This window comes from Antennarius striatus, chromosome 3 (assembly GCF_040054535.1).
Source record: "Antennarius striatus isolate MH-2024 chromosome 3, ASM4005453v1, whole genome shotgun sequence".
In the NCBI taxonomy this organism is placed as follows: Eukaryota; Metazoa; Chordata; class Actinopteri; order Lophiiformes; family Antennariidae; genus Antennarius; species Antennarius striatus.
In genome coordinates this window covers 4368710-4393342 of record NC_090778.1, presented here as the reverse complement: position 1 = coordinate 4393342, position 24633 = coordinate 4368710, and the positions used below count along the sequence as shown (strand labels likewise).

Here is a 24633-nt window from a genome sequence, read left to right as displayed (position 1 = left end):
CATGGGCATGTCAGGCCATCACACTGAGACAGTCTCTTCACCTCATTCATGCTCCACAACAACCTGTAATATTGGGCTTAGGAGACACAATCTACACATAGACTGGATGTCGGGAAGAATTCTACAGTGGAGTCCACATTGTCATTCAGTTTGTCTTAAATCTCCTCTGTCTATTCCCAGTCTTATTAGTTCTGCTGTGTCGACGGATATTATCGGAGTACCTGAGGAGTACATGGACCTAAAGGAGTTTTTTCAATAAAACACGGGCCACCTCTCTGCTGCCAAACAGACCATATGACTGAGCCATAGACCATCTCCCAGGCATGTCTCGCCCTAGGGGTAGGCTGCGATCATTATTGGCTTCAGAGATAGAAGCAATGGAAAAATATATCCAGGAATCACTGGCAGCAGGTATTATTCGACCTTCTTCTCCCCCTGTGGGTGCAGGGTTTTTCTTTGTGGAGAAGAAGGACAAGACCCTTAGACCATACATAGACTACAGGGGTCTCAGTGACATAACTATCAAGAACAGGTACTCTCTTCCATTCATCTCATCTGCATTTGAGATTTTGAAGGAAGCTACCATTTTTCCCAAACTGGATCTGATAAATGCTTACTACCTTGTGTGTATCAAAGAAGGGGGTGAGTGGAAGACAGCCATCAACACCCCTAGTGGACATTATAAGTATCTAGGTATGCCTTTTGGACTAATGCCCCTGCAGTGTTCCAGAATTTGGTCAATTTCCAGAATTTGGTCAATCACGTGCTCCATGATATGATCAGTGACTATGTGGAACGATATCCTCATCTTCTCCAAATCTAGACAGGAACATGTGTTACATGTAGGGCAGGCGCTCCAGTGACTTCTGGAGAACCAGCTTTTCATTTAAGCACAGAAGTATGAGTTCCACTTCACACAAGTATCCTCCATTGGGTTTGACATCAGCATAGGGAGTTTCGACAGACCCAGCAAAGATCACAGCAGTCTCAGCCTGGCCCACTCCCTCTACCCGTAAAGAACTACAGCGGTTCAAAGGGTTTGCCAAATACAATCGGAGGTTAATTCGGAATTACAGCACCATAAAAGCCCTGCTCATTGCCCTCACTTACTAGAAGATCCCCTTCAAGTGTTCCCGGGCACCCTAGATTGCGTTTGATGAGTTAAAGTCCAGGTTTACGTCTGCTCCTATTCTCACCTTCCCAGATCCTTCTCGCCAATTCATTGTAGAAGTGAATGCCTCGGACTCAGCAGTTTTAGTTGTTGTTCATGGTTGAGACTCTTGATCCGTCTGCTTGTCTGTTGTGCTTTTGGGTTCCCTTCTACCAGTCTTGTTCATTTCGTGACAGCATGGCTGGCCAGCAGTACAAGTGTCCCTCAAAAGCAACTGCACAGACTCACAAAGTGAGACAGATGCTCAGTAAACACCAGAGGTTCATTCTGTGGAATTCATATGAACTGTGTATTTTAATGTCATCCTCATGTATTCCCAGCTATCTGTTTAAGAAGTTGATATAATTCACTTTCTAAAAAAATACAGAAAAAAGATTAGAGAGAATATAATTTCAAATTAGTTCACCAGATTTCTACATCAATCACCTGCAATCCTGAGGAACTCCTCCTTGATGATTTTGACGGGTTTATTTTCAGAGAAATTGACAAAGAGGAGTAACGTTCGTTTCAAGGAGAAGCACACTGAACATCTTCCACATTGTATAGAAAACTACTGTTTGCAAAGAAAAAAACTAAAGGCAGCGCTACACACAATGCCTGCTGGGATGCGAGAGCATGACTGCGATTTGTTATACTGCAGATGTGAGGATGAATTAGGTTGTAGATGTATGTGATGGATTGGGACTTGAACCGGTACCGATCATAAAGATAACTGTGTGGATATGACGGGACATAAACGCAACACAATAATATTTAATTCTCTGTGAATTAATGCGGAACCTTCACCAATGGCATCCTCATCAAACAGACATGCCACGTTTGCATCTAAAATACCTGTAAAATACAGACTGAGTTTCTTATTAATGATCTAACCGAACTCCAGTAAATCTCACCATCTGACAGGACCACAAAATAAAATGTCATGAGTGGCTGTGAAAGAGGACAGTCAGAGAAAACCCTGGGTTTATGAAGTAAAACCTGCTCCCGACCAGGTTAGTTCCAGAGGGTCTATTACTGCGGTGACAAATGCAGAGGTGCAGTTGCCTTGTTTCGTGAAACAGGCTAGAGTTACTCTGACTCTTTGTTAAGTTACCTCCATTTGTGAAACCGGAAGCAATGGTTTCCCATCATTTCAGGGTTAACACATCCAGGGTTTCCAATAAACCTGCTTTGTGAAACGGACCTCAGGCGACATTTTTCCAATCTTCTATTGTCCAATTTTGGTGAGCCTGTGCAAATTGTAGCATCAGTATCCTGTTGTTATCCAACAAATAGCTGAAATGAGTTTCTTTTGTAGAGTGGCTGGGTGTACCCTTAGAGATACGGTGAGTAGCTCAGTCACCAGGGAGGAGCTCGGAGTAGAGCCGCTTCTCCTCCATATTGAGCGGAGCCAGCTGAGGTGACTTGGGCGTCTGTTCCAGATGCCTCCTTGACACCTCCCTGGGGAGGTGTTCTGAGCGTGTCCTACCGGAAGGAGACCTCGAGGAAGATCTAGGACAGGCTGGAGGGACTATGTCTCTCGGCTGGCCTGGGAACACCTCAGGCAGATAAACACATACTGAAAATCATGTTCATGTTTCATATAATTATCATCTTAATATTCTGGACTGTGTTTTCATCATGAGAAATATGTATTTATCTTCTTAATGTTTTTTCTTTCTTTGGCTGCAATGCATTGTGGTATTTCTTTGACAATGTATTTCATGTTGTCAGATGAACCTTGGAATTAACGCAGTAAATAATTTGGATTTTGAGGATATCCTCTCATATGAATAAGTTATGACCACTGAATAATACCTATGTTTAAACACCTTTTGTGAAAGTTTTCTTTTATTCTTGGAAGGAGAAACAGACACAGATTCTATCAGAGTACAGCAGACAATGATTGTTGTGGCTTCCTTGGAGTATTGATAAATACACAGCGTGATGTATTGTTCCAAGGGACTATGGTTATTAATTGTCTGTTATTTCTGTTAACTACCATCAGCACTTTTGTCCCTCACCTAAATGTTTAAGAATTGAACAGGTATTTTCGTGAGGTTGCCTCCTGAGCACTGTCGAGGCTTCCTTGAGCTTTATGTTCACAACTATCCAACCATTTAGTCCAACCCTCACACTTTTCTTGCTCTTTGTTAAGCTGGAGGACATCAAATTAGAGGAGTGGCTATAGTTGTGGCTTTGATTGTTTGGACTGAAAATGGGTTGTGTAAATCAGCTTATTGCAAACAGCTAAATAAATATATACAAAATACCAATGTCTAAAACAGAGGAGTAATTTATCTGTATCCTGATACACACACACACACACACACACACACACACACACACACACACACACACACACACACACACACACACACACACACTGTATATACAGTATATACATACACACAAAAATGTCCTTCTCACCCTTGTAGGGTGGTATCTGTGTGTCATCCTCAAGCTCGGGTCCTCTACCAGAGGCCTGGGAGTCTGAGGGTTCTGCGCAGTATCTCAGCTGTTCCTAGGACTGCGCTGTTCTGGACTGAAGCTTCAGATGTTGTTCCAGGAATCTGCTGGAGCCACTCTTCCAGATTGGGGGTCACTGTCCCAAGTGCTCCTACTACCACGGGGACCACATTTGCCTTGACCTTCCACATCTGTTCCAGCTGTTCTTTCAACCCTTGATACTCAACCCCTCTTTCAATACTTCTCAATCTTTTCGTGTTCCTTCTTCCTTATATTGGTGTCAGCTGGGATCACCACATCTATCACCACTGCTCTCCTCTGCGATTGTCCACCACCACTATGTCCAGTTGGTTAGCCAGCAGCTGTTTGTCAGTTTGGAAACTGAAGTCCTACAGGATCTTAGCCTTGTTGTTCTCAACCACCTTTGGTGGTATGTCCGATGGGACATACCACTGAAAGACAAACTCCAAGTCCATACTGTGTACAGATGTTCCTGTACACTATCACAGCTACTTGGTTGTGCTTCTCCATGTATGCTGACCAGGCTAGCGTCTTACACCCCGCTACTAAATGCTGGACTGTCTCTGGGGCTTCTTTACATAGCCTGCACCTTGGGTCAGATCTACTGTGGTAGATATTGGCCTCTATTGCTCTTGTACTTAGGGCCTGTTCTTGGGCAGCCATGATCGGATTCCTCTGTGCTGTCTGTCAGTCCAGCTTTGTCCAGCCATTGGTATCAGCCACTTCCTCTATCTGACGGTGGTACATGCCGTTTAGGGACTTGTCCCTTCATGTTGTCTCCTCCTCCTCTTCCTCTCTCCCATCATGTTTCTGCTGTCTGAGGCTTTCACTGAGCAGTTCATCTTTTGGGGCCATCGTCCTGATCTACTCTTATATTTTTCATGCTTTGTCTTGGACAGTGGCCCTCATTCTCACTAGTCCTCAGTCTCCTCTTTCCACTTAGTGTACAGCCTCAGGGTGCTGGACTTGGGGTGAAACCCTCAGTGCATGGTGAGGATCTCTTAGTCATTTATATATATTTATGTGTGTGTGTGTGTGTGTGTGTGTGTGTGTGTGTGTGTGTGTGTGTGTGTGTGTGTGTGTGTGTGTGTGTGTGTGTGTGTGTATATATATGTGTGTGTGTGTATATATATACAGTTTGGGGGTCACTGTCCCAAGTGCTCCTACTACCACGGGGACCACATTAACATATATATATATACACATTAACATAACATATATACGGTATGTGTATATATATATATATATATATATATATATATATATATATATATAGTACATTTATTAGTACATTTATTCCCACATTCACGAGGATTTTATACAAATACAGTGTAATCAGGAAACAATAATATTTAAAATACATTTTTAACACCATACACCTGTAGAGCTCTGCAAGAGTGTGCAAGCCAATTGTATGGACCTTATGTGTGTGACTGAATGACAGTAGATTATTGATGCAAAATACATAAAAAAGATATGACCAATAAATTCTATTGACAAGCTTGTCATTAGTACACATGTGAATTTATTGCTGCTTATCAAGGTACATACCAATCCATGTTCAGTTGGGTTACTTGTGTTCTCTATTTTATTTCTGTGTTGTTTTTAATTTTTCATTTCCCCATCAAAAACAGCAAAGAGCTAGTTAGCCTCAAGAGCCTTCATGATGGTAGATATGAGTGAAAGTACTGAGATTATTTTGAGATAACCAAATCCATCCACGGGTCTGCTGTAACCTATCTCAGGTCGCTATGGGTGAGAGGTAGGGTACAACCTGAAGGAGACTCCAACTCATTGCGGGGCAGATATTTTATATTGAAATAAAAACAAATTTCAAGGTGACCTGCACCCCAAAACATCATTTTTCCGCCTTTGACAGTCTCCAGGTGATCAAATAGTCCTTGGTCATTGGGTAAAAGATTGAATTCAATGAGGTTGAGGAATTCTCAATCCATTTCCGGTTTGCAGGTGCAATATGAACTTATTGCTGAGATCAGCAAGAGGATGGCTACTACACAACCACAGACCTCAGGGATCCATATTGTTCCAATTACAAACTCCTCTTAGCAGATCAGTTACCTGAAGATAACTGTTGGACTCTGTACCGAGTGGATTTCTTCGTCCTTGTCCAACATTTCTCATTGTCATTGTGATATATGACTTGATGAGATAGTTTGTGCTGACAAAAGGCCTCCATTCTCGGTCTTTTATGTCTTATATCTCTTTCAAAGCATCAGAGAGACAAATGCATCACCCTAAGTATTGAAAGTACATAAATCTTGTTTTAAGAAGCTTGTCTCTTTTCAGATTATTTCAGACAAAGCCTCAGGTTTTAATTTATTACCTCAACGCTTGTTTGGCTGGCAATTGGGCTCTCCCAAAAATAATAGTTTTATAGATCAGCTCAAGCATACCTGAGACTCAGAGATAAAATATAAACCTGCAGAATGAGGAGATAGAGAGAATTTCAAATGCCAATGTAACTACAGCTAAAGATAACCAAGTCAATGTTTTTGTCATTAAATGATTTATATTCTTTATAAACACAACACAAGATGTACTGTGACATATAAAAAGACATAATAAACATGTAAAGTATAAGGATAACAGTATTGGGATAGGCAATATTTTCCCTTCAGGAAAACGTTCTTTATTTCATCAGTCTGTTGAACTATACAGATTTTCTGTGATTTCTATTAGCCAATGTTGCAGCTGTTCACCCGTCCACTTTGGGACAGTTATTAGTATCATTCACTTCCTGATGAAATTTAACAACATATTTCAACCTCTGTTCAAACATCTTTCTAATCTGTGTATTTTTATATACTTTACAACCTGTAAGGTTTTCGATGGAAAAGCCTAATGCATTTTACTTTCATAATTAGTTTTCATGAAATTAATATGTGCCCTCTTAGCAAACATTTGAATTTCAGTTCAGTAGACGGCTTTCAAGTTGAAAGCTAGTAGGAAATGCTGTTATCGAGTATATATGAACATTTTAATTTGTTGAAAACAGCTGTTTGGCAGGTTTGGTAACCCCGGCCAGTAAAAGCAGAATGAAGGGTTGAATAGGGCTAAAAAAAAGTAACTCGGTTACATTGATTTTGAACAACAAAACATTATCCAAATATATACTGTCTGTGTGCTAAAGTCCTTACATTAATTGTGAAAAAAATAGTGCTGTGCATGCATCCACTTGCGTAACATCTTACAAAAAGATTCAAGTGTTTTTCATCTGATTAGTACAAGTTTGTGGTATCAAATGATTATTGTTTGTCATGTTTTCATCATGAGTCCAATTATTTAATAACCTTTAATAACCTGAATTATTTAATAACCTTAGCATCCTCAACCTTAACAATGTTGTAAGCTCTTGAATTGCCTGCGCAAATCATTTTATCTAAATCAAGCCTCTCCTGCACCTTCTCCTCCAAAGAGCAACATTGATGCACTGCAGCTTCAGACTTCCAACTGTCTCCTGAACATCAATCTTTTATCTAATAGCATCTCATTTGTTTGCATGCCAGCACTGCAAAATGAAGCCGTAATTACGGTCCTTAATTGATGAGGTTTTACCACCTCAAACTATACTTCAGGGCACTCCTGTCCCTGACTGTATAGGGTCCGCTGCTGCTGTTTGCACTATATTTCTACAACTATTGATCGCTATTATTGTAAATCCAATGAGCACAATGGAACTCTTTCAGCAAAATGCAGGTTAATTATCTCAGGGTCAATGACCTTGGAATCTTCACAAAGAGCTAACTGTTAAGATAGTATTGCAAGAAATTAAACTGAAAATACAAATGTTTTTCTTAGGTTAATTATTGTGTGAATAAGGTGGCAGATTGGCAGTCATTTATAAATGTTGACCTCCAATTTATACAAGCAAACGCAATGTATGATTTGTAATGAATGTGTTGCAGAAGGCTTATTAGGTACCATAGATTTCTAGTTGTCATGTGTTACTGGTTGCATATTCTGCTGCTGTATCTTGATTCTGTTATGTCTGTTCATAATTTTCTACAACTCATACATTAATCAGTTCTCCCCCACTCAGCAGGACACCTGCTGAGAAATCAGCAGAGTTTAGTAGGTATATATTTGGAGAAATCTGAATGAAAAAAACATATTCCAGGAACCAGAGCTGGCGACATTAAAAAATGGTATCGATCAATTAATCAATTAATTTTTATTATATAACCGAAAGTCACATTGCATGTTTACAATCTGTGCACACAGGACATCCCCCTGGGGACACAGCAGCACTCATAGCTTGTAATCTGACTGAGTTTATTGGTCAAATGTTGTGACATTTTACAGTTGAGACCAGCCAGTGGATTTCCATCTTATGAGCCTTTCTGCATTTCCTACTGAGCAGTTATACTCAGCCATCCAATGAGCAGTGTTTGTTCCACAATCGTGGACATTTTTATCTGAATTCTATTGGTTAGTCCTTAAAATAGAGTAAGTCATTATTGTGGGCGATTTTGACATATGGCATTGAAATTGAACATTTAATAATCTTTCAAATAATCCCTTTTTATCTTACCATTAGTTATTAACTTTTGAATTTGCATTACTTGATTACACACTGTTGGATGAACCTTCTGCACTAGTATCCTATGGTATACGTACACCCGTTAAGCAAGTCTTCAGTCTACCATGAGTCAGGATTTGCTCCAGGATTCTGCCTGTTAAAATAAAATATTCTCTCTCCATTGTCTCTGTGTTCTTGTACTCCAGACTTTTCTTGAAATAACCTTTGCGGTTATTTATTGCTATGGAAATAGCTTTTACTTAACTGATATCCGTGTTCAGTGAACTATGCAGAAGGAGCAGCTTTTAAATTTGTGATCAGAATGATTAAATGAGGTTATATCATTTCACAGGTTATATCATTTCATCATGTCTTTTAAGGAATATGTTGAGCATTGATTTTAAACCATTTTAAGCCAGATGCACAAATGAGACATTCTAAACTTTTTTCAAAGTTATATCTGCTGTTCTGAACAGAGCTGTCAGACATTTGACTAGCTTGAGATAAATTGACCTTATAAGAAGGAGTAAAAGCCTATTGATGTGACAAAGCAAAGTTAATAGCATTGATTGTGGATACGGTTTGCTTTCTGCAGGGACTCCAGTGAATCGGATTCCTATCATGGCAAAGCAGGTGTTGGATCTCTACATGCTCTACAAGCTCGTCACAGAAAAGGGTGGATTAGTGGAAGTCATTAATAAGAAAATATGGCGTGAGATAACCAAAGGCCTTAACCTTCCTACCTCCATTACCAGTGCAGCTTTTACTCTTCGGACACAGTGAGTACAAGAATCCAAAAAGACAGAAACCATACACCTACATTGCCCTCCACACACCTGGTCACCCACATTATTCAATTACTTTTGTTTGTTTAAGTGTCCAGCACAGCATCAATCACTTACATGTCCCAGCAGGTGATTATTTCCCGGATCAATGGTAAATGTTTGCTGTCACTTGCAATCATAGCTCAAACATCCATTCCAGTGTCTGAAGTACAAAAACATACAAAAAAATACAAAGACAAACCCACTTCTAAGAGTTTTTCTTTTTTTAAATACATATACATGATATATGTGGATTTTATATGTCCGGTGCACAAATTGGTCATACGGTTCCTTTACTCAACTTATCGAGGCGACGTCCTGGATCATGTCGGCCAACTGCCATAAACCTTCAAAGAGGAAGGAGCAGACTAGTAGACCAATCACAGCCCCTGTTGTGAGAGGTCGTACTTTTGCTTTGGAGGGGTTGTCACTCCAGAGAGCTCTGCAGGTGTTCGCAGCCTACGATTAGCTATCCAAAAGTTTACACTGACCCTTCACCTGAGAAATGACAAAGAGTGCTGCATCTTCCAGGAAAGGTGCAAAAGTCCTCGTGGACCAAAATGTTTGGAGAATGAACTGGCATCGAGGAGGAGCCAGTTTATCTCCTGTGTGTGTGTTTGTGTGTGTGTCTGTATGTGTGGGTCTGTTTGTTTCCAGGCCTGTACACACACATACACACACACACACACACACACACACACACACACACACACACACACACACACACACACACACACACACACACACACACACACATATAAAAAAATGCCCATCTGACCCTCAAAAGGTGTTATCTGTGTCATCCTTACCAGAGGCCTGGGAGTCTGAGGGTTCTGCGCAGTATCTTAGCTGTTCCTAGGACTGCGCTGTTCTGGACTGAAGCTTCAGATGTTGTTCCAGGAATCTGCTGGAGCCACTCTCCCAGTTTGGGGGTCACTGCCCCAAGTGTTCCTACTACCACGGGGACCACATTAACCTTGACCTTCCACATATTTTCCAGCTGTTCTTTCAACCCTTGATACTCAACCCCTCTTTCAATACTTCTCAATCTTTTCGTGTTCCTTCTTCCTTATATTGGCGTCAGCTGGGATCACCACATCTATCACCACTGCTCTCCTCTGCGATTGTCCACCACCACTATGTCCAGTTGGTTAGCCAGCAGCTGTTTGTCAGTTTGGAAGCTGAAGTCCTACAGGATCTTAGCCTTGTTGTTCTCAACCACCTTTGGTGGTATGTCCAATGGGACATACCACTGAAAGACAAACTCCTAGTCCATACTGTGTACAGATGTTCCTGTACACTATCACAGCTACTTGGTTGTGCTTCTCCATGTATGCTGACCAGGCTAGCGTCTTACACCCCGCTACCAAATGCTGGACTGTCTCTGGGGCTTCTTTACATAGCCTGTACCTTGGGTCAGATCTACTGTGGTAGATATTGGCCTCTATTGCCCTTGTACTTTGGGCCTGTTCTTGTGCTGCCATGATCAGTGCCTCTGTGCTGTCTGTCAGTCCAGCTTTATTCAGCCATTGGTAGGTCTTCTTGATATCAGCCACTTCCTCTATCTGACGGTGGTACATGCTGTGTAGGGGCTTGTCCCTCCATGTTGTCTGCTCCTCCTCCTCCTCATCAGGTTTCTGCTCTGACGCATTCACTGAGCAGTTCATCTTTTGATGCTCACCATTCCTCGGCCTCCCTCTTTCCACTTAGTGTACGGCCTCAGGGTGCTGGACTTGGGGTGAAACCCTCCATGCATGGTGAGGAGCTTTCTAGTCTTGATATCTGTAGCTTCTGTCTCCTCCTTTGGCCAGCTTATGATCCCTGTGGGGTATCTTCAGACCGGCAGTGCATACATGTTGATGGCTCGGACCTTGTTCTTACCATTCAGCTGACTTCTCAGGACTTGCCTTACTCTCTGGAGGTATTTGGCTGTGTTTGACTTCCTTGCAGCCTCCTCATGATTGCCATTAGCCTGTGGGATTCCAAGGTATTTGTAGCTGACCCGGATGTCTCCCATCCTGCCTCCTGGTAGGTCAACCCCTTCAGTTCGGATCATCTTGCCTCTTCTCGATACCATCCGTCCACATTTGTCTAATCCGAAGGACATCCCTAAAAGGATCATCAATTCACCATAATTTTACGTATGTTGTGCACAGTATCTTTACCTTTACCTTTACTGATGAGGTCACTATGTTGTCCTGGCGACAAAGTCCCAGCCTCTCAGGGATGAAAGGTTTCTGTTTTTTGTTTTCACGGCTTTTGCTCTCTGACCACTTGTGTAATTGCGTTGGTCAAAATTTTTTCAAAGTTGACATAATGTACACACAATTTGTGACTGAAGGGATGTATGGTGTGCAGCAGTCACGCTGACATTATCAGTGTAGCTATGTGAAATAGAGCAGCAGCTCTATCTCCCATAGCTACACAACAAACAAAACAAGTCAACAACAAATTCAACAATCTTTTACACTCTTATCAGATTGAATGAATTTTTATGGTTCAGGCCAAGATGGAAAAATAATTTTTATTAACTGTTTGATATTGCATGGTTATCATTATATTATTGTTATTATTATGAATTTTGTTGTTGTATTATTGCTATGGTTGTTGTTATGATTATTAGTAGTAGTAGTATGTGTGTGACCTTCACAATCTCTCTTTTAAATCAAACCATGTCTTGAATTGTCTTGACTTCATTGTGAGTCTGTTTTGTCAATCCCACTCCCACCCTGCGAAAATAATTGACGATTTACAAAATGTGACGTGACACAATGACTAAAAGCAGAGTAAATCATTGGAGTCTTCCTCCCTGCAGGTATATGAAGTACCTCTACCCGTATGAATGTGAGAAGCGAGGACTGAGCTCTCCTAGTGAGCTCCAGGCAGCTATTGACAGCAACCGGCGGGAGGGCCGTCGGCAGAGCTTCAGCTCCACCATCTTCAATTATTCTCCTGTTGGCACACCCACCCTCCTGCCCCCACCAAAGATACATGTGTCCCACTTATCCATGCCCTCTCACAATGGTGTTCATCTCTCCCAGGTGCCTGTCATCAAGAAAGGTAACAAAAGACAAGTAAAATCTCGAATACTATTTTAATACAATTTTATACACTCAGTATCTACAGACAAATCATATACTCTATAATTTGTCAGGAATCTCCGTAGCTTCCTGCTCTTATTACATTATCCTGCGAAGCTGTGATGTATTGTGGTTGTTAGTGTCAAATATCTTCACAACCATTGCAGATAGCAAGATGAAAGAAAAAGCACATTGCTCGGGCAGCAGAGGGGATGAAAATGAGATGATGACCTTGACCTTGAGAAAACTAGGTCAAGGTCAAATTTCAACTTTTGTACATGTTTTGCACATCTCAGGAGCCGGTTAAGATATAAAGACGAAACAAAAGGCGTTATATTCAGGGAGGCAAGGGGATGAAAATTAGATCACAATCTTGACCTTGAAAAAGCAGGTCAATGTCAAATTTTCACTTTTATGACATTTTAGGTATATATCTCTGAAAAGTGATGAAATATAATCCCAAAAAAGCAACATTTTCAGGAAGCCAGACGCACAAAAATGTGTAGGTCAGGGTCAAATTTCGAATTCGGGGGTGTCGCGTGATGTTGCAGTCTCTGACTGCCTTGTTTTAATTTACTGTTGGTAGATGGAAGTACGTATTCATATACAGCAGTCAGTTTCAAATAAATAAATCATTAGCTCAACAGTGGTCTCAACCATCTACTGCGGTCACTCACTCCTTTAACACAAATTATTATATTAACTCTCTGATTGTTGGTTCTACTTTGCAGAGAACCAAGCAAGTTCATGTGAAATACTCCAAGAAGGCTTTAACTGATATACTGTCTGCATATTCAGACACTTGTAGAGGTAGTTGGAGATGTTATGGATTAAAATAGAAGCTAAAAGCTAAAATCTTAAATATAGCTGATTGATGAGAATACTGCTTTTTGGAAATATACATTGGTATTTGTATGTTGTGTAACATTTTTCTCTCTCTATGGATTGTGAATATAACTTCCACCAAAACAGAAGCCTCATAATGATTGAAAAGGCGTAATATGACTGAGCAGAATAATAACAGAATAATGTGGTCATGATGCAATCAGCAGGACATATCCTGAATAAGAAATGCTTTGTGTCACTATGAAATATGATTCCATCTTTCTATTAAATCAAACACTGCTAGCCACTACCATGTCAGACATTTATCTGATGAGTGCCCGTTTCTATTACAAATACTTGGGCAGTATTTATTTCCTGTAAAGAGGAAATAACTTGCAGAACGTCCTCAATATCAGCACCACCAGGTGAAGACTAATCTCATTAGCATTCATTAAATAATGCTTTATTAAAAATTTACTAACCTAGTTGTAACTTTGATCAAAAGTAAGACAACTAAATTTTGTAATTTATGAGAATTCATGAGTTTCTATGATATGTGTTTACCTCTTTAAGCGATGTAAGGCTGATAGGTCCTATACTTTGTATTTGATATATAAAATGACATCAAATATCCATATGACACTTTCCACTTAATAGATAATTTACATTATTTAGAATAAACTATTGTCACATCATGAGTCATTTATATTGCTTCACAATCAAAATGTCATTAGTTACATTCAGTAATCAGTCTAGCACCACTCCGCACAATGCACAGTAGTGCATATCAAATGCAGCTTTTCACCTGCATGTTTTAATTAGGTGACAGCAAACAGAGACATTAATGTGTACCTGTTATCATTGTGTGTGTGTGTGGTGAGATTTCAACATGGTATAAAAGTGAAAAATAATTTCCCTACTGGGATCAATATAGTACTAAAATGATGCTGGTCAGGGGACCTTCATGTTTAAAGCAAAATTATTGCTGTCGTTAATCTGTAATGTTAATTATTTGATAGGATCCATTTCTTTCTCTTAAAAAATTGTATTACAGTACTGTATTACAGGCTTTAAAATATGTTTCCTGTTATAATAACGTGACATATGACCTCATATTATGTTTATTTATGTTATGCATAAGAGAAAGGTGTTCGCATATGTGCAGACTTTTGTTTGAGTGATCAAAACTGTTACAGTCAATATACGTGCCTTAATCTAGAGCATATGGAAGCATGTCTATTTAAGAAACAGATACCACCTTTTTTTTTATTTCCAGAGGAGTCCATGAGCCAAATGGCCCTCCCCAGGTCACAAAATGACCATCACACAGCAGCTGTGACCGGCCAGGCATCAGCAGCTCACGCAGTGGCAGCCATTCAGGCGGCAGCTCTGGAGCAGCTCAGAGAGAAGCTGGAGAGTGGTGAACCGCCGGAGAAGAGGAAAATGATGGTGGGAGAAGAACAACAGAGAATTATGCAGCATGCCTTTCAGCAGAACCTGCTAGCAATGGCCACCCAACTCCCCCTCAATATCAAAGTCAACAACAGAGGTGAGACACTGAGGACTCTCTGTTCTCTCCGGGTTCCCTGGAGCCTCATCATGTAGGCATTCAATAATATCCAGTGAGTTTTTTCAGCGTAAGTTTTTAGTTTAAAGTGACCTTCTGTAAATTCTATGAAGAAAGAAACAATCTGAGAAATATATTAAATTAATACACAGTAAGCACAGAGGATGTTGTCAAGCCCTATCCAGATATTTCTTGATGCCCAAAGCAACTTTAAATGTTTTTCTCTAACAAATTCTAAGTGTGATGAATTTTATTTGTCCGAGAAGTCAAAAAGATCCTCACAGGAACCAATGAGCTGAGTGCTACAGACTGGAGAAAATTTGTGATACAATAATAGTAGTGTTGCTTTAGATCTTATTCATAGAATTTTTCTTTTCTTGGAATCTCTATGTAGAATAGATAGAGATCTTTCCTGAAGTTCATATGTTCACATAATTCCCCATAAACTCAAACACAAATCAGGTTTTCAGGAGTACAAATATCTGTTTTAAAAAGCTGTGCTGCAGTGACCACAGGCCATGACAAGCAATGTGTCACATATTACCAAATGTAATAAGTGGCCTGTTTGCTCAATCATGATATTCTTTGTGTCTGCATCACTGCCTCCTTTATATCAGTCAAACTTTACATTTAATAGTAACAGAAAAGGGGGTAAAAATCTCTCTCTAGTCAATTCTCGCTTCAGTAGCTCGTGCAAAAACATTGTTATTATATTATTACAAGGTTACGCCCAAACATGTTATATCTGTCACCATCAAGACACACTTTAGTGGATAAATTTGTTTTTACCTATAGTTCAATATCGCAGCAGCACAATTAGATTGATTGATGTGTGTGTATTGTTTATCTATTTCTTTGACAATTAATTTAGAAAACAGAAACAGTTGTTTGTTCCAGTTTTCCTGCTATGTACTGCTATAGGATTCATCCATAACTGGCATGTACAGATGTCTATAACATTGTCTGACAGAACTCTTTACTAATTCTCTCCTTATCCTGTCACTCACTGAATTATCACCAATACTTCACCAGGGCGCTCCTCCAGCTTCTTCTGTTCCCTTTCTAAATGCTCATATTGAGTTTTTCTGTCTCTTGTTCTCTGCCTCCTCTCTTGACAGATGATAGACAAGAGACCGCATTGAACCTGTCTACCAACGGCATTAGCAGCATCAACATGTCAATAGAAATAAATGGAGTTGTCTACACAGGTAAATAGAGGGGGCGTTTGCTGATGTAATTGCAGGCAGGAAATTCAATACGTTATAGCAGCACCCTGGTGTCTAGTCCTCTGCGCAATTTGATGTCTTTGCTATAAAATCCATCTTAATGAAGTGCCTGTCCAATAGAGTTAAAAAAGTTAAATATCTCAAAATTGAGCCTGTGGATCTGAGGTCGATGGGGCTTATTGTCTTATATGCCTGCCTAGAGTATGTAAGTCCATGTGTAAATTGAGGAGGCTTGTGTCTGGAGGTAATTATTGCTTCTCTGCTTTAGCATGTACTGGTCTAAGTCTGGTGGCATCACATCATACCCGACACTCTCTCTGAGAACCAGTTTTTCGCAGAATGATTCCAGCTCAGCTGTCTCCCCCCTGACAGCCCCTGTAATTCCACTACGTTTGGGATTACAGGGGCAGGGGGCAATCTCTGTGTGAGACTGCTGAAACATACATGTGCTACATATGCTCATTTATTTTATTTTAAAATAATATTGTCAGCGTCTTTCTCGGCCCGACAAACAGATGGCTGAATTTAACAGAAAAAGTTGTAGCTGGTAAGACAAAAAAAAAAAATAAATAAAGGATCTGGTAGGAGGTAACCTCCCTTTAATTAAAAGGACAGTAAAGTTAATTTTAAGTGACATTTACGCGATTCATCTTTATGAAAAATAGAAGGAAAGCTTTGGTCAGAAAAGCTTAAAATCTCAGTAAAATGACCTGTCTGTCACTTTTGATATTTTTTACTTTTCACCTGTGCCATAATCGCGCGATAATCTGGTCATAAAAACATTTATACAATATCTTCAGTAGCTCCAGACATGAATTAATTATCCACTAAACTTTGGGAATTCAGAATGAATACTATGGGTTGTCCAAAATGATCTTACCTTCGAATCTGTTTGGAAAAGATCCGAGGTAAAGTGCTCAAAGCGGATTCTCGGATCCTTGGTCATACTGACCGTGTATGATCCGTGATCTCCATCTCCTTCCTCGCTTCCCAGAAGGTTTTCTAAAGAAGGATACGTCCTTGTGTTTTCTTGATGTTCTGTTGACACAACCGTTCACCTCGCAGGTAACCAATATATTTATTGAGTTAATCACATCGTGGATTGCATTGTTTCTTATGGCTGCCAAGCTAAGTTGATCGCCAATGACGTATGACGCCCACGTGACCACCGAATGCGGAAGCTGCTGCGGCTCAGATTTTAAGCATTTCTGACCAAAGGGATGATGCTACACATATAAAATTTATTTTTTCCTCTATCTTTCATAATGATGAATAACATATATGTCACTTAAAATGAACTTTACTGTCCCTTTAATGGTGGATGCTGGTAAAAAATCACAAGTACTCTTAATGTTAGGGTTACATGGTATTTAGTGGTGAGTAGTAATGGTGTCTGTTCCTCAGGTGTCCTTTTTGCCAAGCAGTTGGCCATAGCTGCGATGACAGGACACCGTGGGAGACACGGCAACAGTCAGGCTCAGGGAAAGAGGAGTCCTACACAGTTCCAGCCCACCTGCTCCTTGTCCTCTTCGTCATCTTCTTCCTCGTTCCATGGACTCGGAAATTCTTCCCCTTGAGTTCCTCTTTCATCAGAAGGGAGAGCCAGTATCTGATCAGTTGCAGGTCAAATAAAAAAAACAGATCAAAACCAGCAAACTAGTGGAATGTGTTCTGCTGTTTGCAGCTGATACCAAAGAAGACAACAAATCTAAGCTGGTTTAACACCATCAGAACAATGATCTGTAGCACCACTGATCAAACCTGAAAAATACAGGGAACACAGAAAGAGAAAAACTCACTTGATCTTGTGAAATTCTGATCTATGCTCCTAAAAGGCTACCACTACTCATTGGATACTACTGACATGATCTCTCAACTACACTATATCAGGTACATCATTAGACAGGTGGTAAATAATTTATCTACATTTGGCAACAAGGTTGAAGAAACTTACTTTTTCCCTAACTAGCTAGTCAGCCAATGGAATCAATAAGATTGACCCACACCTCTACTCTTCGGTATCAAAGCTAAACCTACTGTCATAGTCCTATATTCTATACCTATACCACTGTAACACCTCACATAAACACGTTTCTGAATATCCAGGTAGCAGGTCTCATGAAAAAATTGGACTCATCTTAGAATACTGGACCCCGGAGGCCCCCTTGGATCTTGGGCTGCATTCAGACTGCAGGCAAATTGATTCCAATCAGATTCCCTTTCATATCCAATACCTGGGGATGGCTGTCTACACTGTTTTTAGCAAGTGTCCAAATGGGATCTTGTTCTGTTCAGAGTGGGCCACATTATTGGCTGATCTGACGGGTTGCCAAAGCAACGACGCTGGGGCAGAGGTGTCGTCCACGCTCCGTAGCGCGCATTGGTTCTCGCGTCGTAAAGTCACTCATGGCTGTAAGCATGAGATTTGAAACTATCTCTCTAAAATGGTTTTAATCCGTCTTGCAAAAATCAGATATAATGTAGTAAAGAGCAATCCGCTTTCAATCTGGATGGGCTTCAAATCGAATTTGGCTGCCAGTCTGAACGGAGCCTTTGATACTGGGGTAGCTGGAAGGTTGTCAGTTGGTAATCCAGCCCATGCAGGTTCTATATATTATACTATTTACTTAGACAGCACAAATCAAACAATTTAGTAATTATGTTTCACTCAATCTGAGTTCAAAACATACTTAAAAAATTTCCCAATGGTGTATTTCACTATGGATTTGATTCTTACACTACTTTTACAATATATACTTTCAGATTCACAAAAGAAATCTACTATCAGAGAGTCCAGGTGTGTTTGCTGTCCATTTGAACACACTGGTGGTGTTGTTTTACAGTAATTACAAAGTGTCAAAGCTACAATGCTAATTCAATATAGGCTATTACCAAGATTAGTAGGATAGAAAAACAGATCAACAGCCTAACAGAGAAATAAGTGATAAAATAATCTGTCCTATTAACCACTTAGTGAGTAATTGGGGCTTCTGACGTATGTATTTGGACGTATGTATGACAGCCTTCAATGTAACCACAACCAGGACTGTTACATAGTTCTTAGATCCAGATCAGACTTTGATCCGTGCTAGATCTGATGGTGATTGTGACATTTTTTTCTCCAATCATTGTTGACATTATCATAAAATTGCAAATCAAAGTTGTAGTACACAATCAAATCCTTTGAAGAGATCCTGAATCAGATTCATCCGAATCACCAACAGACTGGTGGACAGAATTACTTGGAGCATACTCTGCTTCTCAAAAAGTAAAAAAAAAATTTCAAAAACTTTATTCTGTTAAAGGGCAAGCAACAAATCAACCAATGCTGGTTTGCAGAGGTGATAATAAATTAAGACCATAGATCTAATGGCTGCCATGTGTTGGTCGTGAGAGTTTCCCACCTATATATAGTCACGTTTTTAATGAGGTTTCTTCATTGCATTTAAAAGTATATGCCTGATCAGAGTATTGCTCTTTTTCATTTGATTTTTTCTTCTGACTTCCAGTTATTTTTCTTGCTATTGTGAATGAAATAGGAACCTGATTGAAGATAATCATTTATTTTGTGGAATTTATCATGTTTTTTGTCCAGCCCTGCAAACATTGCATTCAACTACAATAACTTGCATGCTTTTATGTATGCAGATACCTCAAACTTCCACCTGTAAATATGCACTCTAGAGTATGTATACCTCAGTTTTATTATGAGGTAAATATACCTCATATATTTATTTGTGTTTATTGTACAGTCACTTAAAAAGTCTTTGTTTTATCGGAACCAATCACTGGACCTTCACCATTGTTTCAGACTTTGACTGACTTTGTGAAAGAAGGCACTATTTTATTGATACACATCTACCTCGTGCTATAGACTGTGCCAACATATGTCCGCAACTGTATCAATCAGTAAATTCACAATGTTTCATGTATACATGTTTAAATTATGCGAACACAAAACATTACAGAAGAGAATTATATATATATATATATATATATATATATATATATATATATATATATATATATATATATATATATATATATATATATATATAGTAATCCCTTTCGCATTCGCGCATCAACACACATGGCTTCACCTTTGCAGATTTTTAGTAGGTAGTGATGTGATACCGTATGCGAATTCCATTGGGTGACGGCATCCGGACGTGCGCTGCCTTCCGTGAGTCTCGGAACGTAGCGCACTCCTGTGAGACACAAAAGTGCTTTAAACAGTCGATAAGTGTGAGAAAAGGTAATACAGATAGAAGGTGGTTTAATATCAGTATGGGAAGGGCTTCTGAATCTTTAAATTACCGTAAGTAACAAAATAAATAGTTTGTCGCTATATCCCGGAATAGTGGATTGAGCTACTGCTGCCCCAAGATAGTAGATTCAGATTTTGATCAAGATTTTGATCTTACAATCAGAGTCTGCTCATCATTCCTCTATCCATTTTTCTTTACATGATACTGAATGATACTTGTTGTTGAATATTTTGTACCAAAGATTTTTTCCGAATGTGATTGTGCACACTTGAGTTTTATGCCATGAGCAAAGGCAGCAGACATCCAAAGAGGAAAAACTAACATACAATATGTACTAATATCATGTTGTTTACACTGTAGTTTTGCTATGTTATGCTACTAGTATTTAGGCACTTACTGTTTTAATAAATCAGTAGAATGCTTAGGTTTCTCTTTTTTCTTTATCTTACATAAATCCAGTGTCTTACAGGGATTCTAGACTGTGGTGCTCAGGGGTTAAAAATATAAAACAATGTGAAAGAGATTCTCCTGTTGTATCATTTAACATGTTTAGAAATAAAATCATGCATTTAACTTAAGTGAACGGTTTTCTGTGTTATTCTTGTCAGTAGTAGTAGTAGTAGTAGTAGTAGTAGTAGTAGTAGTAGTAGTAGTAGTAGTTGTTGTTGTTCTGGGACTCCACATTAAAAACAGATTTTTATTTTTTTTTAGATTTAAAGAGATTTTTCATCCATCCATTCCCCCCTTAAAATTAAACCCCACAATCCTAACCCTTGAGCAAGCTGTGCTCACCATCATTTTTGATGATAAAATTGTGTTAATTTAACAATGAAGGCCCCAACATTTCAGACACAGTTACGAGGCTGCAGGAAGTCGGACATTTTGAATTAAATTTTATTTATATTATAATTCTTTTTTAGCTATTAATTGGAAAAAACAACCTTTCCTAAATTTTTCAAGTTGGGTAGGAGCTCTGGAATAATTGAACTGGTTTGTTAAAAGAAAATATTGGTTCATGAAATTACAGTAAGACATAATTATAATGACTCACAAGTTGAACCAAGCCTGTTGTGTGAGTGAATGAGTATGAGGTAAGACAGAATAATTTCAAACATCTGTACTCAAGTTCTGTTGCCTTCGCTGTTGGACATGCAGTCATTGGAATCTGGATGCTCAAACCAAAATGGACAATAAAAAGTGTAAGACAATTTTTGTTGTTATTGTTGTTCAAGTTAGTTGTGATCTGCTAAGGACTTAATTCCACAAGGTCAACAAAATGCACTGCATTTCAATACATAATCCTTTCTCCTTTCAGTGCAAAATGTATTTGAGCTGAAATTCTAAACCTAACTAAAAGGAATTCTATGTATTTCACTTGTCAATTAATTTTCCAGTTCATATTTCTCTAAAAAGTAATTGATTGTGTACTAAAACATTAAAATGAGATAAGACAGCAAGGTACAAAGACTTACATGAGTAGATAAATGGAGTGGAGAGGTGACGCTGAAGTTACGATCAGCTTGCGGGTTTGGCCACAGTTTAAATTCTATCAATGTTTATTCCAACTGTGTGATCCTGGTTCTCCCATTCCCACACTCTAATTCAAAAATATTTCCAGGATAAAATATTTAGACAACAATACCGCTATTCTTTAAACATTAAAAGAATGCAAATTCCCATTACTATGTACTTACATGCAACAGTATGATTACGGTGTGTGTGTGTGTGCATGCTTGTTTGTTGCTATGTGACTGTGGTGCACTGGTGTAGTGCCCTGAGTGTCCCCTGCCTAACGCCCCCAGTCGGCTGGGATAGGCTTCACTACTCCGCAAACCATAACAGCGGATGAAGCGGGTATCGAAAACAACTGATTGAATGAAGAAAAAAACCTTTGATCATTCATTAAACTAACTGATCCTTGTTTAGGAAAGCCATTTCCCGCACATTTGTCCTGTATTTTACTGTGATATGAAGAACTTTATATACTATCCCCAATGCCAAACAATAAACACATCTGCGAGATGGACGAAGGTAATAATGGTATGTAAAACAACTGAGAAAAAAAGCAATGCTGGCTAAGAGTAAGGTGGTTGAACCATTTTTCAGAAGTAAATAACAAGAACAATTGAGAGTGCATGTCAAACTGCAATGACTGAACCCAGAGTGTACTGATCCTGGACCAGCAGCAGCAACTTATTTCATTTTCCACTGTGGCAGCAGCAGCATCACAAAAGGATTTAAAGTCCTGTTATTGTTTCTGATACGTCTTTGGGATTAGTAATGATTAGTAAATGACCTCAAATGGCAATTGTAGTTTTCAATTTAATAAATAATGGCTTACAAATAATTCTACTTATGAACAACCTCTGTGAACCAAATATGATCTGTGTCAAAGGACTCTGTGTATTTCCTATTTGGTGCATGATACTGTTAACAGCATCTGCAGCCCTAAGGGTCACAAGCCAGTGGGCTGGTCCCAGGCACACAGAAATACAGAGGGTTGCATTGGAAGGGCATCCAGGATAAATACATATGAGCATTCATCTAAAATATTTAAACTTAACAAACCTTGAGATGTGACTTCAGTTAGATAAAAGAGTTTTTGCTATTCTCAATAAAGATGGAAAGACATTTGAAATAATAAGATTTTTGAACCACAAGTTTTTGGGACAAAATGAATGGGATTTTAAAGAAAATGGAGTGGAAAACTGGAAGCTCCTATTCAGTAAATGCACACAGCTGAAGTAATGCACTTTAGTTGAGCGCAGCATTAATGAGGCAAAGTACGGTAAAGATCGGTTAATTAAGGCTGACAATCCCGATGTAATTAGGAGCAGCAAAGATTAGTGGACACTGATGGCAAAGGCTAGGATTTACAGGTAATAGACTTGTTATAGGGGATGGCTGAATGTTACTTTATACTTCTGAATAAACAAAAACAAATTAGGAGAGTTTGTGCAATAATGGGTTATCTTGTCAAGGGGCTGAGAGAAATCCATGTCCCAATAACACACTGTTAATTTTATGCATCACTGACAAGCACAACGCTAATCAATAACATCACAATAAAATAAGATGAAGCATCAATCTGCTGTGAAGGTGTTGCAGCAGATAGAGAGTAAAATAGACACAGGTAATGAGATCTGGTGCACGTTTGGCTTCATTCAAAAAGACTAATTCAGCAGGAAATGCAGCAAGGAGGGCTGACACCTGAGCGGCACGCAGGGAGACATTTTTATGGGCCAGAGCGTGATCATGTGAGTCAGAGAGGGATTACGCTTAGACTGACACAGACACAGAGGGATTTGTGCTCTGCTCTGGTTTGAGATCAAACAATCAAACAGCAATTACTAGTTGGATATTTCCACAAAAACACCTCTAAAAGACACAATCACCACATACTTATCACACTGTTCATGGCTTACTTCAATCAAGCAGATGAGACTTTGTGTGCCATCTTGAAAATAAATAGAATTTTCTTATTTGTTGCAAAGTCTGATTGCTAAATATGTGAGAGACGGACGCATAAAGACCGTTTCTTCTTCTTCACATTTTGAAAAGTATTTCCAGATAGATCTTTTTTGCAGAATCGGTTTGTGGCAGCTTCCAGTAAAATAATTGCGGGAGGCAAAGTTTTGGAAGGTTTAATGTTTTATAGTTTCAAGGGGAAAAAAAGGAATTTATATCACGATTCCGGTAAAGTGTAAGTGTGTTTATCAACAGTTGGTGGGAGATTTGTTGTGTGAATTTTATACAGTATAAGAGTGATTGTATCACCACTGAGATCTTAGGTCCTACCAAGTGTGAAAACATGACATCCAGTAGGTTTTGTTAAATGCTGCTGACAAACCAGGCAAACAAAGACTGTCATACAGACTGTATGACTTCCTTACCTTGAGAAACCTCTAGTGGCAGAGACTACGTACTGCTTATATGTACACTATGTAAACTTGCGCAGAAAAAAATGGGGGGGAAAATGCTTTACTGTCACTTTCTGTTAAGGATACATTAGGAGATTAATGTATATGACATGCTTGTTAAATAATATTAAAGGTAAGGTCACCTATTCAAACTATTCAACTGTTCTTTCTTCAGTTTATTATTCATGGTGATCAATTCATTAATAATATTCCCTGCCAACAAAGGCATTTTAAGTTTCGAGTTGAGACAGCAGAATATTTACACTAACCTACTATTTTTTTTATTATATTATCTATGCATCAGGGGCACAGGTTGAACGTACCCACCAAGTCTGGGTCCTAGGGGCGGCAGTCGCCCCATTGACAAGAAGTTGGCTCAGGGTCTGGTGAGTGGCCAGTTCAAGACCAATGTAGACCAAAATAGTGTGAACTGGTTGATGCCAAGGTGCCTGAATGTGTGTAAAATATATGCCAAGAAAAAAAAAAAAATTTCCCCACTGAGGGACTACTGAAGTAAGTTGGTTTACTTTTAACTCTGGTTAAAGAAGCCTTCTCCAACTCATCCAGCTAATAGTCATCAGGAGCTGTGGAAAGGCTCCAGCAGCAGCGGTAAATTTGGAAAAATACACAAGACGATTACGATTGTCTTGCCTACAAGAAGATGGATTGATGGATTGTTTCTGGTCAGCACAACACCAGTCTAGATCTTGAACTCCCACAGTATCTTCGCTGGGTCATCTTTA

At 39.3% G+C, this 24633-nt stretch overlaps 1 protein-coding gene across 1 annotated transcript in view; it reads left to right on the top strand.

Annotated features, from left to right (window-relative positions):
• Positions 1–17279, top strand: part of arid3c (AT rich interactive domain 3C (BRIGHT-like)) — a 31672-nt gene extending 14393 nt beyond the window's left edge. Inside the window, exons 4-8 of the mRNA XM_068310064.1 lie at positions 8776–8959; positions 11820–12064; positions 14186–14458; positions 15595–15684; positions 17107–17279. Coding sequence (XP_068166165.1) covers positions 8776–8959; positions 11820–12064; positions 14186–14458; positions 15595–15684; positions 17107–17279 — 965 coding nt within the window. The remainder of the gene's footprint in view (positions 1–8775; positions 8960–11819; positions 12065–14185; positions 14459–15594; positions 15685–17106) is intronic.
• Positions 17280–24633: the final 7354 nt, after the last annotated feature.